The 12,541-nt window shown below is 46.0% G+C and overlaps 1 protein-coding gene across 1 annotated transcript in view; it reads left to right on the top strand.

The window, feature by feature from the left end:
- Nucleotides 1-12,541, top strand: part of HYDIN (HYDIN axonemal central pair apparatus protein) — a 162,090-nt gene that overhangs the window by 11,535 nt on the left and 138,014 nt on the right. Inside the window, exons 2-5 of the mRNA XM_049804439.1 lie at nucleotides 3,524-3,648; nucleotides 4,805-4,930; nucleotides 6,575-6,694; nucleotides 10,115-10,249. Coding sequence (XP_049660396.1) covers nucleotides 3,524-3,648; nucleotides 4,805-4,930; nucleotides 6,575-6,694; nucleotides 10,115-10,249 — 506 coding nt within the window. The remainder of the gene's footprint in view (nucleotides 1-3,523; nucleotides 3,649-4,804; nucleotides 4,931-6,574; nucleotides 6,695-10,114; nucleotides 10,250-12,541) is intronic.

Raw genomic sequence — 12,541 nt, 5'->3', positions numbered from 1 at the left:
CCTGCTCTCTTTTGCATTGATGTGATTGGGGTCCTCCCTGGGCGAGCAAAATAGAAGTTAAATTCTTGCTTTGTAAGTCAGGGTGGAAACTTTTTCTTTACTCTTTGAAGAAATGATTAGCTCGTCTGCAGTGTCTAAATTAACTTATCTGGAGCTTGTGGAACATTAACAAATGCTACTCTAAGGCGTACTTTCTAATACTGCTGCAATCATTCACTGCGGAGTGAGATGTTTAAGAAATAGATGGGCTGCAGTGATTTGCAAGGCTATAACTTTATCAAGGCATTTCAGTGGCATTGTAAACCACCAGAGTAGAGACCATGTTGACTAATTATGATATGGAGAAAGTTCAAGGCAGAAAGCATAGTCACTGCTCCAGGCTAGAGCTGAAGAAATCCCAAAGCCACAAGTGCTTGAACGTGCATCTGTTCCCTTGGTGTGGAACCAGTTAAGACGGTAAACCCCCACTCTTTACTGGGTTAGTAGACCTTTCTTATCATGCTGCTTACAGGACGAGGTGCTGCTGCTTTGAGAAGCTTCTCCGCACAGCACCCTGAGCCTGCACAGTGCAGTATCTCCCCGCATTAGAGCAGGAGGAGCTCAGCAGCAGAGAAATGAGTAGGCTTTAGCTAATGTCAAGCTCCGAACATTCTCCTTCCTTGGGGTCCTGGTAAAATCCTTCCACTCTGCCTGGCAAGGCTGTAACAGTTGAGGAGAGAGGATGCTGGGCAGCCCAATTTCCAAGTCCTGTCAGTTACCTTACAAGTTCTGCTGGGCTCTCTCAGAAGCCACCAGCCCAGTGACAGTTACTGCTGCACTGGTGGGAGTGTGGTCACACCAACGGTTCCCTGGCTGGCTCCTGTCCTTCCAGGCTGTCCACAGCCACTAAGTAGCCTGTGGTGATTCAGGAAGCACGACTGGGCACTACGCAAACTGAATCTTTCCAGAGAAGCATGAATTACCTGTCCTAAGGTAGTATCTGGCCACCCGGCAGGAAAGAGGCAGTTATGTTGACAGGACGGCCTGTACCCTGTGGTAGTTGGCAGGATTTAACTATATACCTAGTCTAAGAGCCAGTCTGGGGAGGTAGAATGGTTTTTAATGGGTTCTAAAATTGGTGTGTAACTTATAGTGATGGTAGAGACTTATAGCTTAGCTGTAGATACTGGAGTAAAGAAAGGGAGCCTTGGGGAGGAGGGCTGAAGCTTGGATGTCCTTGGTGATCTTCAGCTTAGCACCCTGCTCTGATACATCTTGGTTTCCTGAGACAAGTCGGGAATTTCTACCCCCAGCCCTAGGTGTATTTCTTCATTGCTTGTCTAGGTTGTCTTAGCTGCTGTGTCCTGGCACAGCTGGTTCCTCTGCCCAGACTCAGGGCATTCGTGCTCTGAACCTAAAGCTGAGGTGCCAGAGTTGTCTGTGCCCTGAGCCTGGAGCAGAGGGGGAATTGAAATCCTCCCTTATGTTTCTGGGGTGGGTAGAGGGCTGTCTGAGGTGGGGAAGGGAGGGATCTTCCACCACCGGACAGAGGTCGTGGGCTGGAGGCATGCTGTGTTGTGATTGCTGTTTTGTCCTGCCTCTACAGGGAGATGTGGCCGATTTCTTAGTAGTTCTTTCTTCCTAATCTGGGAGGCTGATCCCTGCAGGCTCTAGGGCAGTGGAGCCGTGGGAGTGTCTTACTCCAGGGCTAGAGGGTTGGGGAAGCTGTAAGACTGGGATGGGGGTGTGGAGGTTGGAAGGACTCTGGAGGTAAGCATTGTGGGCATGATGAACAGGATTAATTTCAAGTGAAGTGAAATTACAGTTAGAAAATTGGAACAAATAATCCAGTTATTCTCAAGACCCAGTAATAAAACATTGAAATCCAGATTAATGTTGTATCATCCCCATTAGATTTCTCTCTTGAAAAATAGTTATTTCCAGCTTTAAATCCTAGCTCTTGCTGCAGTATGTCCTTGTGTCCATAGGACAATGCTGTGCTCTTGTGTTCCTTGCAAGAACAAAAGGAAATGGCAACCTTGTCATTTCCTAACACTGTAAAAGGCCCAGTGCCATAAACATGTACAATACTGTGGCTGTCTGGAGAGTAAAGGAATGAAGTTCTTGCCTTGCAGGATGTGGGTAAAACTTGAGGGGAAGGGAGGGGTCATCTCTGTATAGATGATGTCTTGCTGTATACAGCAACTCCACGCAAAAAAAGATGATGTGGAACAGAAGGAAGCAGGAGGGAATATGATCTGTGATTTTACTCTATGTCAGGATGTGAAAAATTTGAGTAGAGCTGGGTTTGAGAGCACTGGTCTTTCAAGTCCCAGAAAATAAGAAGTGGGCAAATCCACCTGTTCCTTGGTCCAGTTAGCCAGAAGGGGAGGGGAAATTATAGTCCAAAGTAGTCCTTACTAAATGCTGTACATGTTTATCTTTGATTTTTGTCAGTGCTTGAGACTTGCTTTCTGCATTTGTCTCCTCCTCTTGCCCTTTCTTGCACACCCACTTTGCGTGACACAGATGAAGAGAGGTGGTCAGCTGGCTGGTGACTGGAAGAAGAATGGCCCATGGACCTGTTAGCCCATGCTGCTTGTAGGATAAGGATGCTGGAGATGACCTGCCATTAGGATAAAGTCTTAAGTGGCTCTGCTTTCACATAACATTGCATTTATATTTGAGCTAACTGCTCATGTTCCTTTAATGGTTTCATGCTTTTATTTCTGTTATAGGCTCAATGCCTGTAGGGAGCCTTGAGTTTGGGTGTTAATAAGTGAAAATTAGGGCCCTCATTCTCCATGGAGAAATGCTCTTGGGCACTGTAGTAATTTCATGCCTGGAAGGAGTTGTATCTGCTGGATAATTTTTGTAACTTAAAACAACCAAATTAGCCTTGAGAAACTATAGTTCTTAATCAGAATATTGAACTCTATGCTCCATTAGTTAGAAACATCGCCAGACTCCTTGTACAAAGGGTGGACATTTGGTTTGCAAAGTAGGAAGGTGGTCCGATTTTGTTAACGCTCGGGGCAGCAGTGACCCCTGGCTTTAAGGTTGCTTATAATAATCTGAGCACTTAGGAGGATCAGGCATGAAGTCATATCAGGTCAGCTGGTCTTGCGAAATGAAGCAGCTAAGTGACATTTACCTTCCTTCTGTTCCCACCAAATAACTTTTAAAGACTAATAAAGGACAGTTTGGATATTAATAGTGATTTGATTAATAATTCCAGTAAATGGGGTTCCAAAAGTAATGGAAGTTGGGGGGAAGGTGAGAAATGCCCTGGTGTCTGTTTGTGGCTTATGGGACTGCACCCACAGTAAATGGCTGTTTTGGCTCAGGGAATGTTTGTTCTGGGGTTTTACTTCTATGAATCTTAACTCTGCTGCTTAAATATGGTCTAATCATGAAACAGGGTGGGGAGGCCTTATGTTTGCCACTTCTGAAGGATGCCACAGCCTGGAGACACAGGTGTATCCTTTGGGTCTGCCATGAATGGGATTCTGGATTTTCAAAGTCCTATTGTTTCTTCTTCCAGGTGAGCTGGCCACTGGCAAGATGCATCGGTCCGTGGGGTCCTCCAAAATGGCTGATGGATTCCAGAGCAAAGCAGTAATACCTCGTAATCTGAAGCTAGTCAGCGAGGCAGAGGAGTCTGTAACTGTAAGTACTTGCTGTGGGCCAGGTAGGAGCTGTGTTGAGGCTAGGAACTTTTCCCATGTCTTGCCTCTGCCTACCCTCCTGTTGTCTGGCAGCACCGTGAAGCTAGACACCACCTCCCCATCTCTTTGCTGCCATGCTTCTGCTGGAGGTGGCTGTCGTGGTACAGTGGGGGATGGACTGTGTGCTGCTTCAGGGCAAGTCCAGAGTCTTGCCTGGATGTACCACTGGAGCCAAGTTAAATGAATGTACTGGGCATTGCACTGGAATAGCTGAAGCACAAGTGTGTGCTTGTTTCCATCCTTTGTGTGGGCAGTAATATCTTTCATGTACGCATGCTTGCCAGTGCTGCTCTGACCATACCTGCCCTCCAGGTAGCTGGGCATGTGGTGGGTTGCTCAAACTCTGCCTGAAGACTTAAGAGACATGGCTGGTCCCAGCTAGAACAGGTTCCAAAACAGTTACTGTATCTCATACCCTGTGTTGGAGCACAGATCCAGCCCTCCAAACAGCAATGGAGTTAGGGTAATTCTTCCTTCCTGTCCGCAAGCATTCCCTTTGCTGCCTGGAGCTCACTCGACTGGACATGACCTCTTGCTGAGGCTACGTCAAGGAGGTATCTTTGTATACTTCTGTGGAGGGGTCTGTGGGGCTAGAACAGACAGGAAAAAAAGTGTTCATGAAAAAGAGATAACTAAAACTTGGACCCAGTCCTTTCCACCTCAGCCTTGGCACAAGGCTGCTTTTCTGTTTTCCTCTGGTTCACCCAGCAGTGACAACTCCACACATGTTGGTTATGAGTGTTGTGCAAGAATGGAGTTAGGGGATTTCTGATAACTCTTCCCCACTCTTTTCAAAGGTCACTGGCTCAATCCAGCAAAACTAAAGAGGAAAGAAATGCCCGAAGAGCAGAAATCCCCAAACATGTCACATCAAATCATGAAGAAGCTAATGGGACAGAGCCACTTGGTTAGAGCATGTGTGTTCTGCTCTATATCATTAATTTACTGATGTTAAATATTTCAGCAGGTAATTTATGGGACTTCCAGGAGTATCCTAGTGGCTGTGATCACAAATTATTCATTAGTGGCACTTGAACAAGAAAAGCCTTTCTGAACAAAGGCATTTCTGTAGCTCTTGCTGGTGTTTTGTGTTTTAGCTGACTCCCTCTGCCTTCCTGAAGGAGATGTCTCTTACCACGGAGCAGAGGCTGGCCAGCACTCGGGAGATGAGGCGGCCCCGGATTATCCAGCTTCTAGACATGAGTGAAACCTCCCATCAAAAGGTAGCCTTTTCATGCCTTTTTCCTTGCTCTTTGATGTGACATTTGAAGAAGGTGTGTGCTTGTGACAGGCTTGCCTCCAGCTTTTCTAAGTACCTTGGTGACGGGGTCCTGTTGTCCTTTCAAACTGCTGGTGTGGTGGAGTCCCTCCTACTGGGGGAGAAGCGAAACATTATTCCCTGGTGAGATGTTGAAGTCCTGATCTGCACTAAGCTGATATAAATAACCTTTGCTGAAGTTAGTGGGGTTTGATGGAGTTTAGCTACCATCACTAAAGCACGATGCTAGGGGAAGGCTGTGGTGGGACACAAGGGCACAAGCATACCATTTTCCCCTCTCCTGCTGAAATAGCCATCTCTTGCTTGGTGTAGTCACTGTCAAATGCTTGGGGTCATAGAACTCCCTGAACAGTGGCAGCATTGGCCTTTGAAGGCTAAGGGCCTATGGTAATTACTCAAGAGTTAACAAAACTAGTTGCATTTAATGCTTTGGGTTGGAACAACATGTGGGACCCTTACTGGGTGTTAGATTTTGCAGGCTGCCAGATATACAGGAGATTTGCCCTGGGCAGAGGCGAGTGGATGTGTTTTATCTGGATCAATGTTTACTTAGATATATGTTTAAGGCTGCTTTTCTTACAGGACTGCTCAGTATAACACACAGTCCAAATGGGTAGATTGCTGAAGTAGGCTGTTGAGGGGAAGATCACCAGGAAGAGACCTGTAACAAATTGGTTAAGGATTGCCCTAGACAGCGCAGGAGGATGGGATCGCATCAGATGAGTGCACGAATAACCGGCAGTGTGCTGCAGCTACTAGCTTCAGCGTGACTGACTTCTGTGGAGAAGCAGGAGGCTTGCCTGTGTCTTTCAAGTGGGAGCAGTGCAGCTGGAAGAGGGGAGGCAAAGCAGGGAGGAATTTTCTCAAAGTAATGCCTCTGTACTGTAAGCATTTGCTATTTGTGTATATTTTCAGACATGCTTCTGCAGTGGTATTAAATAAAAGAGCAATAATAGAATACATTAAAGAATCCATTTAAAGCTTGTGGAAGAAAGAGATACCAAGTCCAGTCTTACTCAAGTTGCTCAGTAATGCTGAGAAAAGAGCTGAACCTTATCATCACCCAGCATTCACCTCAATTGTCTTTTCCCTAGCTACTGTGTTACTTTCTTTTTGGCCTTACCTCCTCTGGTACTGTTCTCTTCTTAGTGGTTTCTAGGCTCTATATCAAAAGACGTATTTGGGGATGTGTGAGACTTGCTCTCTCTGTCTGAGTATCATCCCAAAATTGTTTCCCATGGAGTCTCATGTAAATTCTTGGGTTTCACTTGTTCCATGAGTGCTCATGGCTCAGTAAGTGCTCTAGAGCTGCGTGACCACATTAACACAGGGCTCTGCTGGAGGTAAGTGCTGCCTTGCATTTTGGAGAAGGAAACCTGGAGAAACACCCACCAAAAGAGCTTCTTAGCCTGGTCCAGAAACTTTTGATCAGCTCAGAACACAGGTAGGTGAGCTACTGTTTCCCTACTGCGAGCTGGGCAGACGTACTCATCAGGAGACTATTTCAGTGGAGATCAATGTAGGATTCTCATTCATGAATCTTTCTCCCAGCAGCTGAACTTCTCCTTGCTCTGTCTTGCATCTGCAGTTCTCAGCAGTTGACCTGGAGCAGAGCTTGTTTCAGCCTTTCCCATCAGAGGTGGTATTTCAGAGCTATGTCCCCTGTGAGGTCTACGAAGTGCCACTGATTCTGAGGAACAATGACAAGGTAAGTGCTTGGATATGGAGGTTTAACAGTGTGCTGGAAGAGGAGAGCAGTGTAATTCATGTGGTGTACAGAGTAGCAAGTTATCTGTTGCACCACAGCACATCCAAGAATAAAATTTCACCACCTTTATTTAGCAGGATGATGGAAATCTTCCATACTGGGCTTCTCCCCCTGATTTTGGCCGTCTGTTGGGGGTATCTAACCCAAAGGAGCTTTTCTAGTTGGCATCCTTCCCCTTGAAAGCCCTGGATTGATGAGAATGAGGGCTGCACAGTTCTTATTTGCTCTCATGCTTTACCTTGAGAGTGTGCACCATGTCCCACTGGCTGCTCGGTTAGTCTTGGTTTCTGGCAGGGCATCTCTGCCCCTCACAGCCTGTTTAGCTGCCTCTGTGCAGCTCCCTGTCAAAGCACAGGGGATGAATCTTCTCTGCTTTATGCTGGAATAAGTTATGTTTAGTGGCATTAGCACTCCAGGAAAGATGTTTTGAAACAGCAGTGGAAACAGACTGATTTAGCAGAAGCAGTGGGAGGCCTTTAGGTGCCACTTTGGGCTTCTGCTAAGCTTAATTCAGTTCCATTCAGGTTTTTGTAAGACTAAGTGGGTCTCTGCTTTCCCTTTGGAGAACCACAGCACATCCAGAGTAACGTGCTCTTGAAGGTCTCCACCTTTACTTGACAATATTGTCATCATTTTGAGATTTCCCAAGAAAGTTGAGAAGGGAAAAATTGAAAAATGTCAGCAATTTTGTTCCACTGTAAAGAGGAAAATTGAGACCTTTTGAATTTCAGCTGGGGAAACATTTGCTTGAATGAGGTATGTGCCAAGAGCTAGCTGGTGGGAAAAGACAGGAGGGAGGAAAGGAACTGAGATAGAAAGTTCTCTGGGAGAGAACATTGTACACGCAAGTGTTTCTCTTGACACGTAACAAGTGTACTGGGAGCAGAGAAAGGTCAGAAAAAGAAAGGTGTAATTAAAGATACTGTTCTGTAATGAAGAGTAAGATGTATACATGGCAGGACGGCAGGATAGGAAGATGGAAGTGTACGTGACAGCAGGTGAATTAACCCCCCCTCTCCAGATCTACCTCTTGGAGGAAACAAAGTGGACAAAAAAAGGCTCTTGGCATATTGCAGGTGGAGGAACAGCAAGAGAAGTGAAAATGTGTTCTCAGATAACGGGTTCTGACAGGGACATGGTTGAAAATGGAAGACCCTTTGGCAAGGAAGAATGCAGATGTGATCCCTCAGTTATTCCTGGAGAGTACTGTGCCATTCCTGGTCTGGCATTTAGCTTAGGAATATCGGAAAGATGCAGCGTGGATGCCCATGCCCAAGGGATACCATTTGTGTGGTGCACACTGATTCTGGGCACTCTTTGCTGTAGGTATCCTCTTTCCTGATTAAAATGTGCCTCAGTTTCTCTTTTCCAATGGCTCTGCTTCATTCCCACATTCCCACTAAGTCTTTTGGCTTCAGCTGCTCCATTATCCATGCAGCACTTCAAAATATTTGTCTTTGCCAAGTACCAGCCAACAGGCAAACAGTTAATTTGCTCTATTCATGCATCCTCAAGTGGAAAAGAACATCTGCATCAATATTTCTGCCATTCCCAGTAAAAAATAATAAACTTCTACAGCTGCACCTTGTATGCTCTGTTAAGGGGAGGCAATGTGTGAACTGTTGATTTTTTCCAAATTGAATTAGTTTTGAAGTTAGTAAGACCTCAACCATTGGACAGCACTGGTGTGCAAGTAAGATCAGCTCTAAGGAAAACCCTTGGCATATTTAAGTACACAAAGTTAGAGATTGTAAACCCAAGAGAGTTTATTATACTCTAATTTTGTTGGCTTTTGGTAATGTCCTGGAGAAAAGCAACACTGTGCTCGATCTAAAAGTTTTCTCACTAGTTTCCAAACTTCCTCTGAATCATACTGACTTATACTGCATGGTAGCCTGAGGTTGTCTGCTGCATAAAAATCCAACTAACAGCAAAGTATATTCCAAATAGAGGCTCTGTAATGATTCAAATAAGCAAGTGCTTTGCTACATACTTGTCTTACCTGTGTGTTGTAAAGTTGGTTTTCTATCTTCAAGCTGCTCCTCACCACCCTTAGAGATGTTCTGGGTGGCTTTTGCTGAAGATCTCTTAGCCATGTGTGCTCATCTCCCAAGGGACTTGGTGACCAAAACATTTGTCTGCAGTGTGAAGCTGGCCCCTGGAACTTGCTGCCTCAGGGCATTGCTGGGAGCAAAGGGTGTTTGGAGAGTTCAGGACTGCCTTGGCTATGGGTTATCGGGCTCGGGTGGGTAGTGCAGAATGAACCTCCATTTTTCCCAAGCCTCATGTGGGGTCGTTGTTTATCAATGAAGCTGCCTGTCAGTCAAAATTGCCTCTTTTAGACTTTCTGAGATGAGATTTGCTACTCAGGGGTTGGTATCTGTGTGCTAGAAAAAGCCTGTTTGCTGTCTCTGTGCTTGTGGTATCCTAGAGAGTAGAAACTTGCAGCAGGGTGCCTACAGGGACTCCTGGGTATGGGGAAGAATACCCAGAGATCTGACTTGCCTGCACTGGCAGCTGCCTGGCTACAGTCACCAGGCATCAAGAGCCTCCAGGGAGCTGAGATTGGTTTTTAATAATGAAATCGCACTGTAAGTCAGTGCTGGTTATGTATCTCAAGGCAGAAAAATGCCTTTGAAGCCCATAATTGATAGGCATAGCCTGAGGGGTCATAAGGCTTTCCATCATTTTGGCAAGTTGACTGCTCTCATCTTCTGCATCAGCCTTTCCTTGTAGAGTACTGTGTTTCTCCCTTGTTTCTTTATAGCCTCCTTTAAATTTTCTTAGCCATCTCATTGTTTCTAGGGTTGTCTCTTTGTCTTCAGATGTTCCTCCTTTTTGCTCTTCGGGTTTGCTTTTATTCCCAGTAAGACCACAATGTCTGTGGTCTCTTTCTCTTGCTGGTCTGTGCAACTGTATCACTGCAGCATGACTGCCCCACTCAAACCCAGTATGTTAGAAGTGAATTTCTTCCTTGCCCCATTATAACAAATATTGTTTTGCCTTCAGATAATATGTTTTTCCTCTAGAGGCATTACTACATGGATGTACACCAGCAGAGGCAAGCAGATTCTTTGGGCTTGTTGAAGATGAGCGTGACTTGTTTCAGGCAATATATCTGCTTACTGCTTGGTGATGCCTTCACAGCGGGGCATTGCTCCTACTGCCTCTGGCCTAGAGCTATTTGGCCCAGGCAGAAGGGGTTCAAGTCCATCCTTGTGTATTATGGGCATGTACCTCAAGAGCTAGAAGTGCTTTGGAAAGGTGGTTAAGGAAGGATGTCACCAGGGCATGGGCAGGTCTTTTTTCCTGATGTTTCCAGCCGAGTGGCAAAATTGTAATTTTATGTCTTTCCTGCAGGTTCCTCGGCTGGTGAAAGTTGTCTTGGAGAGCTCACCTTACTTCAAGTTGATCAGCCCCAGTGATGTGTGCCGAAAGGTAGCACCTGGCATGCCTTCAACTTTCCGCATCCTTTTCACCCCTGAAGAGAACAAGGTAAGACTGAAGGTCCCAAGAGGTTGGTGCCTTTGGTGGAAGCTGAACCTGCAGGGCTGGATTCAGAACAGGGCATCGGGGGTATGTTTTGAAGAACTATCCTGGTTTTAGTGGGGATGCACTGGATCTAGAACTGGGGGAAACTCTTTCCCCATGGTGAAGATTATGCTCTTGTGGGCTGGAGGCTCTTGCATGTTTCAGACTGTTTTTTATCCTTCAGTGCTGGAACACTTAATGTAATGTCTGTTGGCTTCAGCAATGAGAGTCTACCGTCTGTGGTTGGGCAGCCTCTTGAGGTGTTGGGTTTTGGTATCTGTCCATTGTTGCATAACTATGGGTTTGCCTCACCAATTATAAATACAAAAGTCAGTTTAAGAGCAACCTCTTATTGGGAGGACTCAAAGTGAGCCTGATCAGAGTGAAGAACACCACCTTTGAAAACTGGAGTCACCTTAATGTGTATCACGTTGAACACAGTAGTGAGGCAGTGCAACATTATGTTGAAAGTCGTTGCTTTTTTGCACACTGGTTATAGCCCACACCCTGCTGTGAGGTCTGCTCCAGGCTGTGGTCAGGAAGTCTGCAGCTAGTCACGTCTTGGCATTGCCTGGTGCTGTTAGCTGCTGCTGCAGCAGGGACTGATAGGCTGTGCTTCCTCTCCCTGCGCTTTCTTGAGCGTTTGCGAGGGAAGATGCACATGGAACGGTAGGAAAATGGTAAGGAGGGCTGTTGATGTTTAGCCATCTCTACTCAATGGTAGGGGTTTAATTATTATGGAAAATACTAGTGGAACAAATAGATCTGGAGAGCTTTTCTCTTTCCCATCTGGCAGCCACTTCCCTGCCTCACCCTGGACTGGAGCAAAGATGATGTTTTTAATATTCTGTTTTCAAGCCTTGCAGCTGTGATACCCCTGAGGATTTTTGCCTGCCTGTGATCCAGCTGTGAGTCTAAGGCGAGGGAGTGCTGTGCATCTGGCAGGGAGCCAGCCCGGCGCAGGCATGCTGAGCCTAAATGGTCTTAACTTAGCAGGAGGTTGGTGTGCTGCAGATATCTTTGAGATGTCTGCCTGAAAGAGCATGTATAGGAATAAATGGGCAGGTACAATCTGCAGGCAGACATGTTACCCCAGAGCCTGTGGTGTGGCTGTGTGTTCATGCATGTTGCTGGCACCTATTCCATGCCAAATATGCAGTGCTTTTGCTTGGAGGTTTGAACATCAGTTCTGTGGCCCTGGCAAGTCTGATTCTCAATGCTGTGATGTGATGGGTCAATACTGTTATCTGGAGGCTTGTTAATACAGAAGGATTTAGTATGTGGCATGGAAAGGAGGAAGCATTGCAAGGAAACAAAGGCAGGCTGACTCTTTTCACCAGCATCCTGCTACCTCTTAGTGCTGTTCTTTGCATCACTTTGTTGGAGAGCACGGTTAGGGGATAGCTCTGAGCCAGCTGATGTTTCTGCAGCAGGCCAGAGGTGCAAGATCTCTTTGGGCACAGCTGTTTTGTCATCTTCCATTTGCTGCTTAGTTTTACTTTAACACTTTGTCCTATCCTCAAACATTGTGGATGTAGAAAACTGAAGAGGAAATGCCCTGTGGTCCCTAGCTTCCCATGCTTGTGAAATAATCTGTTCCTTTGGATGGACTGAGAAATTATTTAACATCATTAATATTTAGGGTGAAAATTATGTTGGCCTAGGGCAGTTCTCCAAACTACCCAAGTGACATAAGAGCTTAATCTCACTGAGGTAGGCTTTGCAGAGTACACTGGTACCTTTAAAATGTGATTTATTAGTATTAATTAGTGTTCATTTTGAGGGTGGAAGAGGTAAATTGGTGCCTGTGAAGGGCAAAGTGCTGCTCTTCCAGTTTAGAGAGGCAGCAGAGCAACACATGAACGTCACCACAAATCGAAGTAGGGTGAGAGAACCCCAGAGAGCACTGATGTCTGATACTTTGTCCCTTGTCTTGCCCTTGAACTGGTGACTGTATGGAGTAGGGAGCTCTGCCAGCGGGAGGTCCTCCGCACAGCTTCAGTGACACTCCAGCGATTTCTGCTGAACTGGGTTTTGTGCTCCTTGCAAGGGGTTGTGCAGGGTATCAGGGGAGGGATGCATGCTGCTCAGCGTGGAGCACGTGGGGATTTATACAGCAGAATCAGAATTTTGTAGAAATAGAACATTTTGTCTCGTACTTGATGGAGTGTGAGTCAGCGAAGTACCAGAGTGCTGTAGCTTAGCTAGAAGCACAACAATAGTGTGGTCAGGAGGTTCACAACACCTTGAAAACCC

Source organism: Accipiter gentilis, chromosome 7 (assembly GCF_929443795.1).
Source record: "Accipiter gentilis chromosome 7, bAccGen1.1, whole genome shotgun sequence".
Taxonomy (NCBI): domain Eukaryota; kingdom Metazoa; phylum Chordata; class Aves; order Accipitriformes; family Accipitridae; genus Astur; species Astur gentilis.
Note: the sequence above shows the minus strand (reverse complement) of the source record. Positions and strands in the feature narration are given on the sequence as shown.